This window comes from Loxodonta africana, chromosome 10, assembly GCF_030014295.1.
Source record: "Loxodonta africana isolate mLoxAfr1 chromosome 10, mLoxAfr1.hap2, whole genome shotgun sequence".
Classification (NCBI taxonomy): Eukaryota; Metazoa; Chordata; class Mammalia; order Proboscidea; family Elephantidae; genus Loxodonta; species Loxodonta africana.
In genome coordinates, this window is record NC_087351.1 from 71,974,841 (window position 1) to 71,999,434 (window position 24,594).

Consider the following 24,594-nt stretch of genomic DNA (forward strand, 5'->3'; position numbering starts at 1 on the left):
TGGGGGGTACTTGAAGCACTTACTGATGAAGATCAAAGACCACAGCCTTCAGTATGAATTACACTTCAACATAAAGCAAAAATCCTCGCAAATGGACCAATAAGCAACATTATGATAAACAGAACAGATTAAAGTTGTCAAGGATTTCATTTTACTTGGATCCACAGTCAACACCCATGGAAGCAGCAGTCAAGAAAACAAACAACGTATCTGCTGCAAAAGGCTTCTAAAATCTTAAAAAGCAAAGATGTCACTTTGATGCCTGAGGTGCACCCGATCCAAGCCATAATCTTTTCAGTTGCCTCATAGGCGTGTGAAAGCTGGACAATGAATAAGGAAGACCAATGAATTGATACATTTGAATTACAGTGTTGGCAAAGAATATTGAGAGTACCATGGACTGCCAGAAGAACAAACAAATCTGTCTTGGAAGAAGTACAGCCAGAATGCTCCTTAGAAGTGAGGTTGGTGAGACTTCATCTTGCTTACTTTGGACATGTTATCAGGAGGGACCAGTCATTGGAGAAAGACGTCACGCTGGCTAAAGAAAAGGGTCAGCAAAAATGAAGAAGACCCTCAACGAGATGACACAGTGGCTGCAACAGTGGGCTCAAACATACCTACTAATTTGAGGATGGTACAGGACCCAGCCACGTTTCATTCTGTTGAACACGGATCGCTGTGAGTCAGAACTAACTCTATGGTAGCTAACAACAAGAACCTACAGACTTTTTTATAAATATGGTTAATTTGTCTTTTAATAGCTGGATATGTAGCCATTATAGAGGAGTACACATAATTCATAAGTTTATATTCATATACACCTTGACTGTCAACTTCTGTGGGCATTGATTGTACAATACAGTTTGTCTTGAAATTGTGTAAGGCTGAGATTAGGTGAGGCAGTCAAGGCACTTGTCTTGAGCCCAGGATTTAAGGGAGTGTCCTAAACCTCGGTAATCAAGATAAATAATATTTAAGCAATATTTTTAAAAATAAAAATTAATGCAAAAAAATCCATGAGGAGCAAAATATTGAAATTTTAAATAAAGACCAGTGCTATGCTGAGCCATAGAGGAACAGGGGCAAAAAGAAAAATGTGCACCCCATGTATTTGTTTCTGCATATTTTATGGTTGATTTTTTGCAGAACATTTTAGTTGAAAAGTTACTGAAAAAATGAAATGTAGATGTGTTAAAAGTCACAACATTACTTGAAATTTAAATATTCCATTTATACCAAAAACAGGATTTAGTATAATTTTATGTTCTGGCTTTAATAGAAGCAAACTCATGAGCTTTTCTCATTTTAAGTGGAGAGAATTGTCATGTTTGCAGTACTTAATATCATCGGTTAATCAAGAGAAATTGGCTGACTAAACTTGCACCAAAGATATAATCACTTGTTTGACATGCTTTTATGAAATTTGGTCTATTTCTTACCTTAAATCTTTAATTCGTTAATTTAAATTAACTATTTCTTTTTATATGTATGGTTGCAATGAGTCAGAATTGACTTGATGGCAATGAGTTTTGTTTTTTATTATGTATAATAGATTCCATTAAAAAATTAATACATGAACTCAGGCTTTGATTTTACTATGTTTTATTTTAATTTTGCTCTCTGGTACTTTCTTTTCAACAGTTGGAACGAGAACTGGCTGAGCTTAAGAGATCTGGCAAATGGCACAGTGACAGATCCAGTAACAGTAAAGTATCTAAATTTGAAAACTCAAAGAGCTGTGAAACCGTTGCAGAAGAACCAAGTCTTCAACAGAAGATGTTGATAAAACTAAATGCATTGAATGAAAGGATAGCATTCTGGAACAAAAAAATAGATGAGTATGTTTAATGATGGTCTAGTTAAAATTGGAGGCAAGAGGCCTATCAGTTGAGCTCAGGTCCCTGTTTACAGGAGTAAATTTTAATTATAGTATGATAACAGTAAACTAAAACAAATGTATTTCTAATCCAATTTCCTATTACATATAGGCATCATTGATTCAAAGCTGGCTTATAGTTTATACAGAGACAGTTCTTATTTAGGAACAAGAAGCTTACCTCTGAGAGGCTTCCTGTCACAGTACCCATCTAATGCTTGCAAACTAAAAAACATTAGAGCTGCTGCTGGTGCAGAAACTGACCACATAAATGAGATCAAGCAAATCATAGACACTGTTGTCTGGAATCATGTAGAAACATGTTCAAGTTGAGTATAGGAATATGCAGCAAGGAAGTTTAGTAAAGTACAGAGAATTTTTCTATTTACTAAGGCACTAAGTAGGTAAGTTGGTTAGCCCTGTAATAATACTACCAGTAATAATGACTAATATTTCTTGGATTCTTACTCTGTGACCAAACTGTTTGCTAAGAGCTTTACGTGTATTTTGCATACAGTCCGCAAAACAGCCTTTTGAGGTGTAGGTAATATTATTTTACTGAGCACACTGAGGCATAAAAAGGTTAAGTAACTTGTCTAAGATCTTAGAGCCATAAGTGGTGGAGTGCTGGAGCCAGGATGGTATTCTAACCCTCACAAATTCTGAGATTAACAAAATTTGAAGTGATTTTAATTGCCAAAAGATAGAATGTCTTTTACTTCGTTTAATTGTTAAACATCAAACTTTCTTTATCTATTGAAATAACCTCGTATTTCAACACAAGTTTAAAAAAAAAAATCTATCGTGAATTTTCATGTTGTGATCTTTAGATCGTTCTAATGGCTTTAAGTATTTTTCTTCAATAGGATTGAAGCCATTTATCTTATTGAAAGAAAGCAAAAGAAGAAAAGTCATAGCTTATTGATCCCATTTTTGTTAATTGAGTTGGAGACTGTGGGAAATATCCATTTTGAAGAAGGCACTCGATCTGATGACTGGTAAATCTGTTTGAAATTTAATTATCACGTTAAAAATAATTTTAAGTGCTTAGAATCATCAACCAATATATCAACTTATAAAATTTTTTGTATGTCCCACTTTTAAAACACTTCTCATGTAGAATATTTATTCACTGAAAATTGATAGTTACCTGCTTTAGAGCTATACATATCTGTTTTTACATTGCTCGGAGCTAACCTTAAAAATGTCCTAATGGTATTTCATTGCTCTTTACCCAATTTTCCTGAGCCTAAGAGCAGAGTATAATTTAGAAAAAGAAATAGTTCATGGTCAAGTATTATGTGTGCTTATACTGTCTGTTTCTGGACTCGGTATAGCAGTAGATCATGAATATGAGGTGAGAAGCTAGGACAGCAGGAAAGTCAAAGCAGGATTGGCAAGAGCAGGTTGCTGACATAGAAGGAGGCTGCCTGGCAACTCTCCCTGGGGGTTCATGGTCAAAGTGGAACCAGTCGTTCAGAGCTACATAGAGTCAGGATGAACATGGATACTGTGGGTTAGAATAAGGTATACCCTTAAATCAGGAATTCAAGTCAAAAACCTATTTAAACAGAAATGGAGAGAACTACCAGAAACAAGTAGGAAGCAGACGTCCATACTTCAGAATCAAGGCCTACTGGTAGAAACAAAGAAGTGGTTGTATTACCTTAACTAGAGAGCACAAACAAATAACATCCTAAAAAAAAAAAAAAAAGAAACCATTGCCAAGAAAAATCACTAATTATGACTTTCACCTTTCTAAAATCATTTTCTCAAAATTAAAGAGCCCATGAAATAGCCAGAGATTGCCCTAGAGCCATACTGTGAACTTGAGTGCACCAGGAGTCACATGAAGCTATAGAATGGACTGGGCACATTACCTTGGAGAATAACTTTACTCAGTCAGTATTGAAACAAACACTGATTTTTATGGAGTAGAATGAAATAGTTCCATTAACTTTTTAGAAAAAAAAAAGTGTGATTGTTATGGATTACTTTAAACCAAGCCCCCTAATTTCTATTAGATGTGGCTTTTTACTCACCTCTGTGAGTAAAAGCTTCTCAAGGGCCTTGCGGGTACTTTGGTGGAAAAGAGTGAGAAGCACTGCCCAAGAGAGAAAGAAATCTTTTAAAATACTTTCTTTTGTATCAATACATTTATTTGCCAAGCAGTTACCACTGTTTGCCTTACCACAATACTTGGTTTTTACATACAAAGATATAAAAGGCATTTATCCCAGTTCCCATGTAAATAAGTAAAGGCCTTGACTTTTTTCAAGGGCAAAAATTGGAGGGTGTCTCTCTATCTCTGTAGGGTTCACAGATCATTTTCCAGTCTTTCATTTGTATTCACTCAATCTAAACAGAATTGTTTTTTTATTATTCGTGACTTTCTAACTTATTGCAAAGGAAGCCCTTTACGAAACAAGTAGATTAGTGAAAGAAAAAATATATCAAAGCAAAATGACTAAAAAATCCATTTAGATAACTATGTCAGCCTGATAGTGAATTTCTAGATTGCTTTGATTGACTTTGATAAGTATTAACAATTGTTTACTTGGTTTTAATAAGAATAACCTTGATCCATTTGAAGGAGAAAATGTATGTTGGCAGGATTTCAAGGACTGTTTTTTAGTTTTAGTTTTAGTGTACTTACGAGCCTGGCCACCTTAGCTGTGGTCTTTTATGTATGTTAAGAAATTACTGAAATGCTTTAATTTGCTGTGTGCTCCATTTCTAGTAGTTTTATTTAAACACTGACTTCTCTTTTATTAATTTTTTTTAAAGCCAAGGGTTTAGCATTAAAGTAAAAAGTACTCGTGTATAGAGCTAGGACTCAAATATAAAGGTTTTTTATCAAAACAGCCTTTGTTTATTTCTTTAGGAAAACAGCATTGTGGATTTATAATTGTATATCATTCGGTATTTCTTTGTTTCTTTTATGAAATTCAATGATTATTGTATTTTTCAGTTTAAAAAAAATCTGTTATTTTACAGAGACTTGCTAGTTGAGTGGATTATTGCCACTATAGCATTATCATTATAGATTCATATTATTTACCTGTGTATTGCCAGTTCAGTTACCCATTGACATCAGGCAGTCTTTGATGCTATTGACCATTCCTTCCTTGTAATTTCACCTCTTTTGTTTTTTGTACTTCTGCATTTTCTATTTTCTTTTTATGCTCTCCCTTGGCAGCCTCTTCTACACGTTCACAAATTGCTTATAGTTAGAACCTCTGTCCTAGACTTCACTGCTGAATTTCTGACAGACATTTCTATCTGGATGTCCAACTAGCAACTCAACACATTCAAAAGGGAACTCAGCTGTGAAGTAATGGGATATATAATGGAGTTAGAGTCAGAAAGCCTAAGTGTAAACTGTTTGATCTTGAATCAATTATTTAACCAGAATGAACCTCATCTGTAAAATGAGAGGGAAAAAAAAATCTACTTCAAAAGGTTGCTGGTATATTAGACACAATAATGTTAAATAAAACTAAATAGTTCTCAATTTTTATGTTTTTGTTTTCATTTTCCTGCTTACAAACCATGCCTTCCTTCTGATTCCCTTATTCCTGTCCAGGCTCAATAAACCCTGAAGCCATTCCTGACTCCATTCTCTCCCATAATCTCCACATCCAAGGAGGTGCCAAGACCCACAGGTTCTCCTTTATAATGTCTCTTGTATTCATTCCCTTCTGTCCATTGTGACTTCCACAAGGCCTTCATAATCCCCACCTAGACTACTGGTACAACACCGAGCACAGTGCCTGCATGTAGTGGGCACTTAGTATTCATTAATTAATGAATACAGGTTCCTAAATGGTCTCCCATATGATCCCTGCTGACATGCTTCCTATACAGAGCACTGCGTTAATGACAAAAATCCCTCTGGTAGCTACCTGTTACCTTCTAAATTACATTCAGACTCTTCACTTCAGCATTCAGTGTCCTCTACTTTATGGTCTCTAAACTACCCTAACTCCTTTCAGGCCTCTTCAGAGTTGACTGAACTGTGTGTACCTTACTGCTCTGGGAACATACTTGGTACTTGACCACGCAAGTGGTTTTGTTTGTTCAGCTTCCTTTACCCTGAATACTTTTATATCCCTCACTCTCATTCCATCACTGTCTGTCAAAACTTATTTTTCTTCAAGACTCACATCAAGAGCCACTCTTCCGTGAGGCATGTTCTTATCATCTCCATCAGATATACTTATTATTGTTTTTGAATCTTCATAGACTGAATTGAATCTCTCCTATTCGGTACTATAGTTTTGCTTATACTTGTCCAACTACTTTTCCTCCCCACTGGTTTATAAACTCAATGAAGATAGATACTAACATTTTTAGTTTGTTCATTTGCTGAGCACACATCTACTAAGCTTCTATTATGGACCAGATGCCATGTTACATGCTAGAGGTAAAAGTGAAGTTAGACATGGTTCCTATCCTCATCGAGTCTGTAATCTGGTGGGGGAGACTATGTCATCAAAACAGTTATAAGTTCTAGGATAATTGTAGGTATGGAGAATAAGAACATTTAAAGCAGAATAGGGGTTTACAGAAAGTTTAATGGAAGTGGGAACACTTGAGGAAGGTGCCTGGATCTGAGTTTTGAAGTGGGGACTCCAAAGCAGATAGCAGTTAACTATATAAAGAATTGGAGGAAGGACTTCCCAGAGAAGGGAAACAGCATGTACAAAGGTATGTAAATAGTGTAATACATTTGGGGAACTACCAGTAGTTTCACATAAGAGGGGTCTGATTATTAAGGGCTGGTGGGCTGGGCTATTAGTTTGAATTTTGCCTTTTTAAAGACAGGGGGTTCTTTGAAGTAAAGGCGTGGCAGGTTTAGATATTATTTTATATAATTCCCAGAAAGTCAGCATTTAAGATTCACACTAAAAAACTGGATATGCCTTGGGCCAGGAATGACATGCTCTCAATTAGCACAGTTTTCAGCAGTGCTGTTGGAAGTTGTCATCCTCTGTGAGGTATTGATAATATTGAAAGTTGCACTGCATCTCTATCAGCATAAATCTAGTTCTCCCTGTGAGTGATGTATTCTCACCCCCAGTATGGTCAGGTAGCTGAATTTCAGTGATTAATTACCTTACTTCTACATCCTTAGATAGCACAGAGTCCATGCCCTCTTAGCACTAGGGTTTCCTATATGGAGGGCTTAAGGAGCCCTGGTGGCACAAATGGTTAAGCACCTGGCTGCTAACTGAAAGGCTGGCAGTTCAAACCCACCCAAGAGCTCTGCAGAAGAAAGACCTGATGATCTACTTCTGGAAAGATTACAGCCAAGAAAACCCTATGGGGTAGTTCTACTCTGTCTCATGAGGTCACTATGAACCAGAATCAGCTCAGTGGCACTCAGCAACAACAACAGCACGAATTCCATGTAATATAGGATGTACCTACTGAATTCCTAGGCAAAGAAAAGCTCTGTGGAAGGATCATACCCCATGGAGTTTCCCTGTACCCATTACTGGTTCCTGCATTCCCGGGGGAATGTACTAAAATCTAGTCACTGTCCATTCATCATTTCCACTAATTTTTGGGAGCTCTCAAACCCTACAAAAATGTCCACTATGTAATTTAAACCTTATCTAAAATGCCTATAGCACTAATTTCTATCTGAGAGTTCCAATGGTTGCAGGAGGTGTTATTTAGGGAGACTTGACTGATTTGGAAACCCTGGTGTATAGTTGTTAAATGCTACGGCTGCTAACCAGGCACTCCTTGGAAATCCTATGGGGCAGTTTTACTCTGTCCTGCAGGGTAACTATGAGTTGGAATCCACTTGATGGCAGTGGGTTTGGTTTTCTCAGTTGACTGATTTAGCACCAACAGATGATCCCTCTATAGGAGGGACAGTAAGTTCTTCATGCCAGATGATGAAGTGGCTGTTTAGCCATAGCTCTGAACAAGCTAGTAGACGTTGTTCTGGATTGCAACAGTGTTTATATCTGTCTTCTCTATCAGACTGTGAGCTCCTCTCAGCTCTAAAGGAGGAGTAATTGGACAACTCCTGGTTGCACTGGTACTGGTTCAGCCTTTGCTAGTGAAAAAGGCAGATGCTCTAAGTTAGGTGCTCAAATTCTAGACTCAGAGAGAGACCACCCATCAGGAAGCTTACCTCTGTGATCATAGCTAACACCCAGATTCAGGCCCTGGTTGATTATGTAGGTGAGAACCTAGACATTTTATCTAAGGCAAATGTTTCCTGTGTAGAATCACTTTGTTCTCAAATTGATCCATTTTCTGATCTCATCTTAATCTAAATTCTATGCTACTTTAAGACAGGGCCAGAATTATTGTGAGCATGGCCAGGTGAAGGCAGCAGAGAGCAACCCAGTGCTTCAGTACTTTTTCTTGAGTTCTACGCATACTTGGTTCTTCCTTCTTCTCCAGTTCTTAGCTCAAATATCTCCTCTGAAAGGTCTTTCCTGGGACCCTGTCTAAAGTAGCCCCACTCCATTCTTTACGGCAACCTTCTCTTTCTTAAAAACACCTATAAGTTTGGAAATTGTTCTATGTCTTTATTTTTGGCTACCCCCCTTGGAATCTAGGCTCTATGAGAGCAGAGACTCTAGTTGGGAAATTATTGCAGTGGTTCAACTGAGAGATGATGGTGAATTGGACTGGGGTTGTAACAGTGGCGTTGATGAAACATGTCTGTATTCAGGAAGTATTTTAGATGTAGAGCCAAATAGACTTGCTGAAAAATTGGGTATTGGTGAGAAAGAGAAGAGACAAGGATTATTCCTGGGTTTTTTAACCTAAGTTACCAGTGAGATGATGGTGCCATGGACTGTGATGGAGAACACTCAGGAGGAGCAGGTTTGGGGACAAGTGTTGTATAAGTTAGTTGGAGAGGGCTATTACATATACAAGTGGACATATCAAATAGGCAGTTGGATATTCAAGTCTGGCTATATCCAGCTAAGTAAGTGTTTTATAATCATATGATACTAGGTATGATTGTAGGTTCTTGGTTTGGTGGGACACAATGTAAACACACTCAGATAGATGAAAGGAAGGCTCATTAGTTATAGCTCCAAACCAGAGAATGCTACCAAGCAGGGCCACACAGGGAGTTTTACCCAGAGACAGGGTAATAGCAAGCTGGAATTGTGGGAGACATCTTCTGTATGGCAAGAAGTTTGGGGCTAGATAGGTTTCACAAGCTTCCTGGGGATTGGGTATTTTGAATAATTCTGCAGTTCAGGGCATAGGGGCGGTCCCTAGATGTTTGGTACCAGGCCTTGGGGCAATTAGGACAGGTGCATAGTAGCTCCAGAGTGTGAGAACCCAATAAAAGAACTGGTTGAACTGTAGACTGACTGGACTTTAGCTCGGCTTCAAAACTGGATCAAAACGGTATTTCAAGAAAAAAAAAAAACTATCTTTCAGTTGAGTAGTGATCAACAGTGGAAATAAAATGTTGAAATTTATATAGATAAAGCAAAAGTACCAGGTGAAATCACCTAGGGGAGCATATTCATGGAAACAAAAGGAGAGCCAAAGGTTGATCCCTGGGTCATTCCAACATTTAGAAGTCTGTCAGAGGAAAAAGAACTGGTATAAAGAAAACCATGAGGGGGCAGCCAATAAGAGGAAAGCCAGGAATATGTAGGTTCACTATAGCCAAAAAAAGTGTAGAGAGGATTGCTCAACCAACATATCTTTTAGTCAGAATAAATATATAATAAATAATAAAAATGGTCATTATTTTTTATGTTTCAAAATTGAGCATCTCTTCTAGTGATTGAATAAATCTTCCCTATTTGGATGATTTGAAGGGGAAAAGACCTGGCAGTTTGCTCTCATAAAAATTTCAGCCTAGGAAGCCCTATGGGGCAGTTCTACTCTGTCCTGTATATCACAATGAATTGGAATAGACTTGATGGCACACAACAACATTTGAACCAGAACAAAGTTATTATATGACTGTAAATCTTCAGTAAAAGCACAAAATCTGAGCTTTAACTTTTAAATTTTATTATGTGTAACTTTGTGTTCTTCAACATATTAAGGAAAATATGTTATTTTCCTTGCGTATGTTCTGTATTTCCACATAGGTTTAATTCCTGCTATGAATTAATTCTGTCACGTTTTTGTACATGGGACTTCAGAATGTATGGCATTACAGGAGTGAAAGTAAAGCGTGTCGTTAAAGTTAACAACCGTATTCTGAGACTAAAATTTGAAGACAAATTCCAGAAGTTTTTGGACAACGAAGATATGCATGATTCAGAGTAAGAACTTAAATTTTATAAGGAACATCTTTACAAAGTTCGATTTTATTTTGTAAAAAAAAAAAGTCTGCTTTAAAAGTTTACAACATTGAAAACATTTCCTTTACATGCACCTCTCATGGCTAGTATGACCTCACTGGGCCTCTTTTTGAGAGTGGAGAGGGGTGGCGGTATTAATGATGATGCTGGAGTATCTGATGTAAATGGAAAATACCACAAGCAGGACAGGTGGTCATCTTAAGTATGGTTAAGATATTATGAAATCAATTCTAAAATTTTCTCTATTTCAATTTTTTTTAAGGAGCTATCGAAAGATGCTGGAATGCCTTTTTTGTGTTTTTGATCCTGAAGTTACAGTGAAGAAAAAGCATTTACTGCAAACACTTGAAAAAGGATTCAAAGACAGTGAAACAAGCAAGGTAGCATAAAATATTTCTTAGAATAATGCATTCTTCCTTGCCACTGGCTAAGCATGATTTCCAATCATTTTATTCGTATTTATAGCAAACTTCTGCTGTTTTACAAAAAGCTTAGTGTTATGGTAGAAGGCATAGTATCTTCCCTCTTTGGACTGTACCAAGGTAAGTCTGTTAATTACTTTATTTGCCTCACTCTACTTAATCTTTCTTGACATCTTATTTTTAAAATTTACTTCTTTAATCTGTTATAAATATGTCTTTACTATGTCATAATAAACTCTCTGGAATCTTCTCCATCTTGAAGAAATCCATTCATTTAACTCTGCTGAGCTTTCTAGCTATCATCCTGTTTTTCTCTTTCCTTTCACTGCCACCATTTTTTATTCTCTGCTTTATTATCCCCCCCTTGCTGCTGATGTAACTTATCCCTGTTTACTCTTGATCTCCAAAATATTCAATCAACCTCTCCTTAGTCCCACCCTCTTGGTGAAACAACCATATCAACACTGGTATAGAACAGTACTACCTAGCCCTTTTTTTTACATCATGGCAAACATAAAAGGATATTACTGCATTTGAACCCTGGCTTTACCACGCACCAGCTGTGTGAAGCTGGTAAGTGGTAGAATAAAGATAATAATAGCATCTACTTCAAAGAACTGGTGTTAGGATTTAGTGAAATAATCTATGAAAAAGTTCTTAGACCAATGCCTGGCACATAGAAAATTTTAATAAATTTTACCCTTATTGTCTGAAACATTTGATACTATTGACTGCTCTCTCATTTTTGAAACTCTTCCTGTCATCCAGGATATTGCGCTGCCGTTACTCTCCTCTGTTTTTGATTGTCCTGTTATTGTCTCCTTTTAGTTCTTCATCTTACCTCTAAACATAAAAAAAGAACCCCACAAATTAAGGTTTCCTTAAAAAAAAACCAAACCTGCTGCCGTCGAGTCGATTCCAACTCGTAGCGACCCTACAGGACAGGGTAGAACTGCCCCGAAGTTTCCAGGGAGCACCTGGTGGATTCGAACTGCCAGCCTTTTTGGTTAACAGCTGTAGCGCTTAACCACTACACCACCAGGATTTCCAAGGCTTCTTTATGTGCTTTTTTTCTCCACACACCATCAATTATTCTCATTGTTAAGATCCTAGAAATGTGGAAACATAATTGACTAGAAAACTACTGTGTAGCATATAGAAGATCAGGTAAGCTAAATTTCTATGCTATGATGTTCACAGAATGAGTAAAGATAAACACTTAAGTTCTGCATTGTTTTAGATATGGGTTCTGATGGAAAAGAAGAATGCAAGCAGTGACTGGAAGACATTTGAAGTTGAGTCCACCTCTAGGCTGAAGAGGAGGATAACCTGAGTTTTGAGGGTGGGAGAGTGTGGATTCTTGACTAAATTTTCTTACGTGGCTCAAGTTTATACCTTTCAAATATTTTCATTGATACCCAAGGACTTTGGCATTCTCCAGACTCTAAATTTTCAGCCAGCGTATCTCCTGATCCCTACTCGAACACTCACAGCTGCCACTCCTGCACGGCTCATCTGTTTTATCTTCTTATACCATATGTTTTAAACCAGCCTTTAATCTTTTGCCCATAAGCATCTCTTTCCCAACCTTCTTTCTTATTTCTACTAGCAATGCTGTCATTCCCTCCCTAATCATTTACTATTTCTAGCAACTCTTCCCTTACCATATCACTTGAACTCTTTCTTTCCCTCCGTATTCTCATTGCCAGCTGCCACATTGATCCCTTAGAACATTCCTTCTAGTCTTTGTTAGTAGTTCCCTAACAGGCAACCCGGCCCTTGGCCACTCTCTATTCCTTCTGTCTTTCCCAGTACAGGCAGATGAATGTTTCCTAAGATATTACCTTCACTGTGCACATTGTGTTTTGCCCATGATGAGAAACCTTCAGTAATTCCCCTATTACAAACAACTATGAAGTCCAAATTGCTTTGCCTGGCATTTAAGGCCTCTTAGCTAGCTTCCACCTAACTCCGCGTTCCCAAATACACCAACTGTCCCAAATGAAGTATGTACTTAATGTGATTCTCCTAAACACACCTCAATGCCATTCTTCCTTTTGAAGAAATGCTGTCTCCTACTTTTTCCCTGTGGCAAACTTACTCAGCTCCAGGAGTTCCTCCTCTTTGAAGTCTTTCTTGAATTTGTAAACATTAGGAACTCTCTTACCTAGTTTTCAGGTTAATCAGAAAGTCAATTAAAATGTGAAACTCTAAACAAATGATTTACTTAACAAACCTTTTATTATAACTTAAATCATAAATTTACATTCATTTGTCCATCTTTATGTAGGGCCAAAGCCTTTGAGTATGATATTGGAATTCTGGGTAGTCTTTCTTACATCAACCACAAGTATACTGCACATTAGTTTTGGTTTCTTTAAAGTTGAACATGAACTTAAAGATTCCTGCAAAGCAATTTATTTGAGTGCAAGAATTGATCCAGTTTGCGTAACCCCCCTGCTACCAACAAACTTTTGCATTTGCCTTTTTTATACACACAGCTTGAGAAGACGAAGTAAAGTACTATGGTAAAATGTACAAAGATCTGGAGTTAGAAAACCAGAGGAGAAGAACATGCTCAACATTTTTCAAGCTAAATGAACTGAAGAAAAAATTCAAGCCTCAAGTTGAAATATGGAAGGATTCTATGGGCAAAATACTGAATGATGCAGGAAGTATCAAAGGAGGATGAGGGGAATACACAGAGTCACTAACCAAAAGGAATCGGTCGATGTTCAGCCACTTGATCGAGGTAGCATATGATCGAGAACCAGTGGTATTGAAGGAAGAAGTCCAAGCTGCACTGAAGGCACTGATGAAAGACGTGGCTCCAGAAATTAACAGAATACCAGTTGAGATGTTTCAAGAAACGGATGCAGCACTGGAAGTGTCCACTCGTCTATGCCAAGATATTTGGAAGACAGCTACCTGGGCAACCAACTGGAAGAGGTCCATATTTGTGTCCATTCCAAAAAAAAGGTGATCCAACAGAATGCAGAAATTATCAAATAATATCATTAATATCACACCCAAGTAAAATTCTGCTGAAGGTAATTCAAAATCGGTTGCAGCATTACATCAACAGGGAACTGCCAGTAATTCAAGCCAGATTCAGAAAAAGATGTGGAGTGAGGGATATCATTGCTGATGTCAGACAGATCTTGGCTGAAAGCAGAGAATACCAGAAAGATACTTACCTGTATCTTACTGACTATGCAAAGGCATTCAATTGTGTGGATCAGAACAAATTATGGATGGCATTGCAAAGAATGGGAATTCCAGAACACTTAATTGTACTCATGAGGAACCTGCACATAGACCAAGAGACAGTTGCTTGAACAGAACAAGGGCATGCTACATGGTTTAAAATCAGGAAAGGTGTGTGTCAGGGTTGTATCCTTTCACCATACTTATTCAGTCTGTATGCTGAGCAAATAATCCGAGAAGCTGGGCTTTATGAAGAAGGACGCAGCATCAGGATTGATGGAAGACTCATTAAACAACCTGCATTAGGCAGATGACACAACCTTGCTTGCTGAAAGCAAAGAGGACTTGAAGACTTAGACTCAAAGATCAAAGACTACAATATGGATTATACCTCAACATAAAGAAAACAGACATCCTCACAACTGGGCCAATAAGCAAAATCATGATAAATGGAGAAAATATTGAAGTTGTCAAGGATTTATTTTACTTGAGTCCACAATCATCACCCATAGAAGCAGCAGTCAAGTGTTGAAAAGCAAAGATGTCACTTTGAGGACTAAGGTATGCCTGACCCAAGCCATGATATTTTCAGTTGCCTCATATGCATGGGAAAGCTCGACAATGAATAAGGAAGACCAAAGAAGAATTGATGCTTTTAAATTATGGTGTTGGCAAACAACGTTGAGTGTACCATGGACTGCCAGAAGAACTAACAAGTCTGTCTTGGAAGAAGTACAGCCAGAGTGCTACTTGGAAGCAAGGATGGCAAAACTTATCCTCACGTACTTTGGACATGTTATAAGGAGGGACCAGTGCCTGGAGAAAGACATGGTGCTTGGTAAAGTGAAGGTCATCGAAAAAGAGAAGACCCTCAACGAGATGGATTGACACAGTGGCTGCAATAGTGGGCTCAAGCATAACGATTGAGGATAGAGCAGGACGGGACAGTGTTTCATTCTGTTGTACATAGGATCACTATGAGTTGGAACCGACTCGATGGCACCTAACAACGACGACGACGACAGACATACATCCTCAGAAGTTTTTAGTGATTAGCCTTCATTGAGTCTTACCAAAGTTTTCCACTTAGTTTTCTTAGAAAGAACTCTTATTCTTTCACATATTCCGTGTTTTATGTAATGTGCATAATTTCATCAACAAGTATGACTAACCTAAACAAGTTTGGGGACAAAATGAACTGACTCTTGGTAAGCATAAAATACAACTGGGTGTAATAGAAGTACGTCAGTGTTTTAAAAAATACCCTTTTCCTGAACTATCACCATACTGTGGGTTATAGAGAGAATGGAAAATACTGGTCAATTGTGCAATTTGGCTAAGTGGAGGTTGATTACAAGAGGTCAGTTGAGAATTTTTATTGTAGTACATTCATTATGTTGAAATGTAATCATTTGTATGCATTTCTTTACGGGACTTTGTTTTAGAGTAATTTCTCTTTAGAAATCTGATGAATCAATGGATGGACTGTTGGGTTGATGGATAATGACAGTCACACCTATTTTTGTGCCTTCATATGTTTCCTTCTCTTAAAAATACTTTCCTTTTAATTTTCTGATTATTTGAATCATACCTAATCTTTAAGGCCTAGTCACGATGCCGTTGTCACTACGAACTCTTTCCTGTTTACTTCAGTTAAAAAGTGTATTTAACACATCTTTTGATGGCCTCTATTTTTAATTATTGAGTATATTTCCTGTCTTTCTTTCTTTTAATTGAGAACCAAGACCATGGGATAGCCTCACAGTGCCATGCACATAGGTTGTATCCAATGAATATTTAATGATGTTCATTGGAAGTCTGAGGTTACTTACTGGAATGTGGAATTTGTGGTCATATGAGCCACATTTTAGTATTCAATTTTTTTTTTTAATAACTTTTATTAAGCTTCAAGTGAACGTTTACAAATCCAATCAGTCTGTCACATATAAATTTACATACATCTCACTCCCTACTCCCACTTACTCTCCCCCTCTTGAGTCAGCCCTTTCAGTCTCTCCTTTCTTGACAATTTTGCCTGCTTCCCTCTCTCTCTACCCTCCCATCCCCCCTCCAGACAAGAGTTGCCAACACAATCTCAAGTGTCCACCTGATATAATTAGCTCACTCTTCATCAGCGTCTCTCTCCCACCCGCTGACCAGTCCCTTTCATTTTTGATGAGTTGTCTTCGGGGATGGTTCCTGTCCTGTGTCAACAGAAGGTCTGGGGAGCATGGCCGCCGGGATTCCTCCAGTCTCAGTCAGACCATTAAGTATGGTCTTTTTATGAGAATTTGGGGTCTGCATCCCACTGATCTCCTGCTCCCTCAGGGGTCCTCTGCTGTGCTCCCTGTCAGGGCAGTCATCGATTGTGGCCGGGCACCAACTAGTTCTTCTGGTCTCAGGATGATGTAGGTCTCTGGTTCATGTGGCCCTTTCTGTCTCTTGGGCTCTTAGTTGTCGTGTGGCCTTGGTGTTCTTCATTTTCCTTTGCTCCAGGTGGGTTGAGACCAATTGCTGCATCTTAGATGGCCGCTTGTTAGCATTTAAGACCCCAGACGCCACATTTCAAAGTGGGATGCAGAATGATTTCATAATAGAATTATTTTGCCAATTGACTTAGAAGTCCCCTCAAACCATGTTCCCCAGACCCCCGCGCTTGCTCCACTGACCTTTGAAGCATTCATTTTATCCCGGAAACTTCTTTGCTTTTGGTCCAGTCCAATTGAGCTGACCTTCCATGTATTGAGTGTTGTCTTTCCCTTCACCTAAAGCAGTTCTTATCTACTGATTAATCAATAAAAAACCCTCTCCCACCCTCCCTCCCTCCCCACCTCGTAACCACAAAAGTATGTGTTCTCAGGTTTACTATTTCTCAAGATCTTATAATAGTGGTCTTATACAATATTTGTCCTTTTGCCTCTGACTAATTTCGCTCAGCATAATGCCTTCCAGGTTCCTCCATGTTATGAAATGTTTCAGAGATTCGTCACTGTTCTTTATTGATGCGTGATATTCCATTGTGTGAATATACCACAATTTATTTACCCATTCATCCGTTGCTGGACACCTTGGTTGCTTCCAACTTTTTGCTATTGTAAACAGAGCTGCAATAAACATGGGTGTGCATATATCTGTTTGTGTGAAGGCTCTTGTATCTCTAGGGTATATTCCTAGGAGTGGGATTTCTGGGTTGTATGGTAGTTCTATTTCTAACTGTTTAAGATAACGCCAGATAGATTTCCAAAGTGATTGTACCATTTTACATTCCCACCAGCAGTGTATGAGAGTTCCAATCTCTCCGCAGCCTCTCCAACATTCATTATTTTGTGTTTTTTGGATTAATGCCAGCCTTGCTGGTGTGAGATGGAATCTCATCGTAGTTTTAATTTGCATTTCTCTAATGGCTAATGATCGAGAGCATTTTCTCATGTATCTGTTGGCTGCCTGAATATCTTCTTTAGTGAAATGTGTGTTCATATCCTTTGCCCACTTCTTGATTGGGTTGTTTGTCTTTTTGTGGTTGAGTTTTGACAGAATCATGTAGATTTTAGAGATCAGGCGCTGGTCGGAGATGTCATAGCTGAAAATTCTTTCCCAATCTGTAGGTGGTCTTTTTACTCTTTTGGTGAAGTCTTTAGATGAGCATAGGTGTTTGATTTTTAGGAGCTCCCAGTTATCAGGTTTCTCTTCATCATTTTTGGTTATGTTTTGTATTCTGTTTATACCTTGTATTAGGGCTCCTAGGGTTCTCCCAATTTTTTCTTCCATGATCTTTATCATTTTAGTCTTTATGTTTAGGTCTTTGATCCACTTGGAGTTAGTTTTTGTGCATGGTGTGAGGTATGGGTCCTGTTTCATTTTTTTGCAAATGGATATCCAGTTATGCCAGCACCATTTGTTAAAAAGGCTATCTTTTCCCCAGTTAATTGGCACTGGTCCTTTGTCAAATATCAGCTGCTCATACGTGGATGGGTCTATGTCTGGGTTCTCAATTCTGTTCCATTGGTCTATGTGTCTGTTGTTGTACCAATACCAGGCTGTTTTGACTACTGTGGCTGTATAATAGGTTCTGAAGTCAGGTAAGGTGAGGCCGCCCACTTTCTTCTTCTTTTTCAGTAGTGCTTTGCTTATCCGGGGCTTCTTTCCCTTCCATATGAAATTGGTGATTTGTTTCTCTATCCCCTTAAAATAAGACATTGGAATTTGGATCGGAAGTGCGTTAAATGTATAGATGGCTTTTGGTAGAATAGACATTTTTACCATGTTAAGTCTTCCTATCCATGAGCAAGGTATGTTTTTCCACTTAAGTATGTCCTTTTGAATTTCTTGTAGTAGAGCTTTGTAGTTTTCTTTGTATAGGTCTTTTACATCCTTGGTAAGATTTATTCCTAAGTATCCTATCTTCTTGGGGGCTCCCGTGAATGGTATTGATTTGGTTATTTCCTCTTCGGTGTTCTTTTTGTTGATGTAGAGGAATCCAAGTGATTTTTGTATGTTTATTTTATAACCTGAGACTCTGCCAAACTCTTCTATTAGTTTCAGTAGTTTTCTGGAGGATTCCTTAGGGTTTTCTGTGTATATAATCATGTCATCTGCAAATAGTGATAACTTTACTTCTTCCTTGCCAATCCGGATACCTTTTATTTCTTTGTCTAGCCTAATTGCCCTGGCTAGGACTTCAAGTACGATGTTGAATAAGAGCGGTGATAAAGGGCATCCTTGTCTGGTTCCCGTTCTCAAGGGAAATGCTTTCAGGTTCTCTCTATTTAGAGTGATATTGGCTGTTGGCTTTGCATAGATGCCCTTTATTATGTTGAGGAATTTTCCTTCAATTCCTATTTTGGTAAGAGTTTTTATCATGAATGGGTGTTGGACTTTGTCAAATGCCTTTTCTGCATCAATTGATAAGATCATGTGGTTTTTGTCTTCTGTTTTATTTATGTGATGGATTACATTAATGGTTTTTCTGATATTAAACCAGCCTTGCATACCTGGTATAAATCCCACTTGATCAGGGTGGATTATTTTTTTGATGCGTTGTTGGATTCTATTGGCTAGAATTTTGTTGAGGATTTTTGCATCAATGTTCATGAGGGATATAGGTCTATAATTTTCTTTTTTTGTAATGTCTTTACCTGGTTTTGGTATCAGGGAGATGGTGGCTTCATAGAATGAGTTGGGTAGTATTCCGTCATTTTCTATGCTTTGGAATACCTTTAGTAGTAGTGGTGTTAACTCTTCTCTGAAAGTTTGGTAGAACTCTGCAGTGAAGCCGTCCGGGCCAGGGCTTTTTTTTGTTGGGAGTTTTTTGATTACCGTTTCAATCTCTTTTTTTGTTATGGGTCTATTTAGTTGTTCTACTTCTGAATGTGTTAGTTTAGGTAGGTAGTGTTTTTCCAGGAATTCATCCATTTCTTCTAGGTTTTCAAATTTGTTAGAGTACAATTTTTCATAATAATCTGAAATGATTCTTTTAATTTCATTTGGTTCTGTTGTGATGTGGTCCTTCTCGTTTCTTATTCGGGTTATTTGTTTCCTTTCCTGTATTTCTTTAGTCAGTCTGGCCAATGGTTTATCAATTTTGTTAATTTTTTCAAAGAACCAGCTTTTGGCTTTGTTAATTCTTTCAATTGTTTTTCTGTTCTCTAATTCATTTAGTTCAGCTCTAATTTTTATTATTTGTTTTCTTCTGGTGCCTGATGGATTCTTTGGTTGCTCAGTTTCTATTTGTTCAAGTTGTAGGGACAGTTCTCTGATTTTGGCTCTTTCTTCTTTTTGTATGTGTGCATTTATTGATACAAATTGGCCTCTGAGCACTGCTTTTGCTGTGTCCCAGAGGTTTTGATAGGAAGTATTTTCATTCTCGTTGCTTTCTAAGAATTTCCTTATTCCCTCCTTGATGTCTTCTATAACCCAGTCTTTTTTCAGGAGGGTATTGTTCATTTTCCAAGTATTTGATTTCTTTTCCCTAGTTTTTCTGTTATTGATCTCTAGTTTTATTGCCTTGTGGTCTGAGAAGATGCTTTGTAATATTTCGATGTTTTGGACTCTGCAAAGGTTTGTTTTATGACCTAATATGTGGTCTATTCTAGAGAATGTTCCATGTGCGCTAGAAAAAAAAGTATATTTTGCAGCAGTTGGGTGGAGAGTTCTGTATAAGTCAATGAGGTCAAGTTGGTTGATTGTTGTAATTAGATCTTCCGTGTCTCTGTTGAGCTTTTTACTGGATGTCCTGTCCTTCTCCGAAAGTGGTGTGTTGAAGTCTCCTACTATAATTGTGGAGGTATCTATCTCGCTTTTCAATTCTGTTAAAATTTGATTTATGTATCTTGCAGCCCTGTCATTGGGTGCGTAAATATTTAATATGGTTATGTCTTCCTGATCAATTGTCCCTTTTATCATTATATAGTGTCCTTCTTTATCCTTTGTGGTGGATTTAAGTCTAAAGTCTATTTTGTCAGAAATTAATATTGCTACTCCTCTTCTTTTTTGCTTATTGTTTGCTTGATATACTTTTTTCCATCCTTTGAGTTTTAGTTTGTTTGTGTCTCTAAGTCTAAGGTGTGTCTCTTGTAGGCAGCATATAGATGGATCGTGTTTCTTTATCCAGTCTGTGACTCTCTGTCTCTTTATTGGTGCATTTAGTCCATTTACATTCAGCGTAATTATAGATAAATAAGTTTTTAGTGCTGTCATTTTGATGCCTTTTTATGTGTATTGTTGACAATTTCATTTTTCCACATACTTTTTTGTGCTGAGGCGTTTTTCTTAGTAAATTGTGAGATCCTCATTTTCATAGTGCTTGACTTTATGTTAGTTGAGTCGTTACGTTTTTCTTGGTTTTTATCTTGAGTTATAGAGTTGTTATACCTTTTTGTGGTTACCTTATTATTTACCCCTAGTTTTCTAAGTAAAAACCTAACTTGTATTGTTCTATATTGCCTTGTACCACTCTCCATATGGCAGTTCAATGCCTCCTGTATTTAGTCCCTCTTTTTGATTATTGTGATCTTTTACCTATTGACTTCCATGATTCCCTGTTATGTGTATTTTTTTTTAATTAATCTTAATTTGTTTGTTTTTGTGATTTCCCTATTTGAGTTGATATCAGGACGTTCTGTTTTGTGACCTTGTGTTGTGCTGATATCTGATATTATTGGTTCTCTGACCAAACAATATCCTTTAGTATTTGTTGTAGCTTTGGTTTGGTTTTTGCAAATTCTCTAAACCTGTGTTTGTCTGTAAATATCTTAATTTCGCCTTCATATTTCAGAGAGAGTTTTGCTGGATATATGATCCTTGGCTGGCAGTTTTTCTCCTTCAGTGTTCTGTATATGTCGTCCCATTCCCTTCTTGCCTGCATGGTTTCTGCTGAGTAGTCAGAACATATTCTTATTGATTCTCCCTTGAAGGAAACCTTTCTTTTCTCCCTGGCTGCTTTTAAAATTTTCTGTTTATCTTTGGTTTTGGTGAGTTTGATGATAATATGTCTTGGTGTTTTTCTTTTTGGATCAATCTTAAATGGGGTTCGATGAGCATCTTGGATAGCTATCCTTTCATCTTTCATGATGTCAGGGAAGTTTTCTGTCAGGAGTTCTTCAACTATTTTCTCTGTGTTTTCTGTCCCCCTTCCCTGTTCTGGGACTCCAATCACCCGCAGGTTATCCTTCTTGATAGAGTCCCACATAATTCTTAGGGTTTCTTCATTTTTTTAAATTCTTTTATCTGATTTTTTTTCAGCTATGTTGGTGTTGATTCCCTGGTCCTCCAGATGTCCCAGTCTGCATTCTAATTGCTCGAGTCTGCTCCTCTGACTTCCTAGTGCGTTGTCTAATTCTGTTATTTTATTGTTAATCTTTTGGATTTCTACATGTTGTCTCTCTATGGATTCTTGCAACTTATTAATTTTTCCAGTATGTTCTTGAATAATCTTTTTGAGTTCTTCAACAGTTTTATCAGTGTGTTCCTTGGCTTTTTCTGCAGTTATCCTAATTTCATTTGTGATATCATTAAGCATTCTGTAAATTAGTTTTTTATATTCTGTATCTGATAATTCCAAGATTGTATCTTCATTTGGGAAAGGTTTTGATTCTTTTGTTTGGGGGGTTGGAGAAGCTGTCCCGGTCTGCTTCTTTAAGTGGTTTGATATGGATTGTTGTCTTCGAGCCATCACCGGGAAACTAGTTTTTCCAGAAAATCCGCTAAAAAAAAAATGCAGTCAGATCCCTATCAGAGTTCTCCCTCTGGCTCAGGCTATTCAGATGTTAATGAAGCCGCCTGGGGAGGGTGGGGGAGGGAACAGAGAGATAGGAGAGTAGCACCTCAGAATATAGCCAGAGTTGCTTGTCTTGCTTGGAATGACTATTATATCTGAGATTCCCGTGGGCGCGCCGCCTATGTGTGCTGGCTGTGTGGAGATTGCCCCCAGGGGGTCTGGCCCGCTGGAGTCACGGTCAGATCCTCCGCTTCCAGCCCCACGCCCAGCGTCAAGGCTCCCCTACTGGGACGGTGCACTCTCGACTCCAAAATCAGTCGCTGCCTCCTGGGGACTTCTCGTCCCTCCAGCCGCGTGGCCGTGCCGCCCCTAAGAACCAGTTGGGCCTCCTCCCGGGGTTAGTTCAGATGGGTAGAGCAGCTCCCCATGCTTGTGCCGTGACCGAGTGTCCCGGCTGGGACGCTGTTCTCCCCACTCCAATACCAGTCGCTGCCTCCCGGGGACTTCTCCTACCGGCTGCGTCCCACGCCGCCCGCGCGACCCGGCTGGTCCCCTTCCTGGGGTTAGTTCAGGGGGGTGGAGCAACTCTCCGTGTTTATGGCGTACCTGCGTCCAGTCCAAATCCCTGCGGGACGGTTCCCCGGCTCGGATGCTGCTCTTTCTGCTCCAAGACCAGTCACGGCCTCCCGGGGACTTCTCCTACCGGCTGCGTCCCATGCCGCCCGTGGAACCGGCTGGTCCCCCTCCCGGGGTTAGTTCAGGGGGGTGGAGCAGGTCTCTGTGCTTGTGCCGTACCTGACTGGTGCGCTGGCTCCAGGCTCTGAAAACAATCGCTGCTTCCCCATATTAGTTTGTTGTCCATCTCTAAATCTGTGTTTGTTGTTCAGGGTTCGTAGATTGTTATGTATGTGATCGATTCACTTGTTTTTCCGTGTCTTTGTTGTAAGAGGGATCCGAGGTAGCGTCTGCCTAGTCCGCCATCTTCGATCAATCAGTATTCAATTTTTAAAAACAATTTTTGGGTGACACATTTCAGTAAGAAAAAATATGTAGGCAATTTAGCATTTATAGGAAAGACATTTTTAAATCACTTGATTATTAATATTAAACTAATGATAATTTCACAGCTCTGAGATACTAACAAGGAAGAGTAGAACTGAGTTCAAATCGTGACTTTACCAGTTCTAGTCTGTTCTTGAACAAATCATATAATCTCTCTTAGCTCTAGTTTTCTTGCTACAATAAAATAGAGGTTTTTGTTTGCTTTTTAGAGTTGTTTTCACACCAGGTAATATGGATATTACTGATGCAACACTTTCAAGAAATAAAGCTAGTCACAGTGCATTAGCTCAATGAGTAATGTTTTGTTTCGGGATAATAATGTAGATTATTAGACAGAAATTTACGATATAAACAAGAAGTATCACTGATGCTGAATGAGTCTAATATCTCATTGCCACAGGATTTTCTTTTTGGATTTTGCAGGACTGAAAGTGGAATACTTACTAAAAATGGGTAAAATTGTTGCTTCTGAACCACAGAGTGCTCAGTCTTGACTTTGACTGCTTTTCTGGGAACAAATTTTGTTCTGTGTCACTTTTCATAAACCTATTTGCATATAAGTTACATATATATATATAAAACCCACTGCCGACGAGTCAATTCTGACTCATAGCGACCCTATAGGACAGACTAGAACTGCCCCATAGAGTTTCCAAAGAACACCTGGCGGATTTGAACTGCCAAACTTTTGGTTAGCAGCTGTAGCACTTAACCACTACGCCACCAGGGTTTCCATATATATACACACACACACACACATATATACATATATATAAAACTTTATGGAATGAAGTTGCACCTGAAGGTTATCCACTTCTTTTCAGTGAGTCTGGCTTGCAGATTTCTTGCCCAGACACATAAACATAAAATAGTAAAACATCTGTATCGAAGGTGAAGTAATGTCAATTTTATAAAAATACTCAGACTGTTTTTTCTTTGCAGCTGCCTCTCAGAAAAGAAGCTGTTATTCTCACTAACAGCCTAAGTCTGTGTGAGTGTCCCAGAATTGAATTTCTACAGCAAAAGTACAAGAATGAGAAGAAAAATTCTCTTGATCCTGAGCTCTTCAGACATGGTAGTATAAAAATACAATATTTTTGTAATTAGACTTTTACGTTCTAAGTCTCCAGATTCATTAATCATTTTCATATCATTTTTCATACTTGGCTTTATCAACCCAGGAGATTTTCTGTAAAGCATTTTATTTAATATTTGCCACTGTGCGATATATAACTTTCAGATTTCTTCACTCAGGCTGTCAACAGATATTTACGGAGCAATTATTATGTGTCAGTGTTAGTAGAAAGAGACTGGTCTGTTACTCAGATATTTAATCTAACATATGAAATAAATACTTTCAGAGTCTGCTTTTGTTCATTATGTTGTATCCTAAAAATAAACTTAACATATACATACGTAAATGTGTATATGTGTTGTGTGTTGTTGGTTGTCCTTAAATCAGTTTTGACTCATGCTGATCCCATATGTTGCAGAGTA

General features: G+C 38.2%; 1 protein-coding gene across 1 annotated transcript in view; it reads left to right on the top strand.

Moving 5' to 3' along the window:
• LRRC9 (leucine rich repeat containing 9) overlaps window positions 1-24,594 on the top strand; it is a 134,971-nt gene that overhangs the window by 35,416 nt on the left and 74,961 nt on the right. Inside the window, exons 8-12 of the mRNA XM_064292546.1 lie at window positions 1,645-1,841; window positions 2,746-2,877; window positions 9,976-10,152; window positions 10,454-10,571; window positions 24,040-24,172. Coding sequence (XP_064148616.1) covers window positions 1,645-1,841; window positions 2,746-2,877; window positions 9,976-10,152; window positions 10,454-10,571; window positions 24,040-24,172 — 757 coding nt within the window. The remainder of the gene's footprint in view (window positions 1-1,644; window positions 1,842-2,745; window positions 2,878-9,975; window positions 10,153-10,453; window positions 10,572-24,039; window positions 24,173-24,594) is intronic.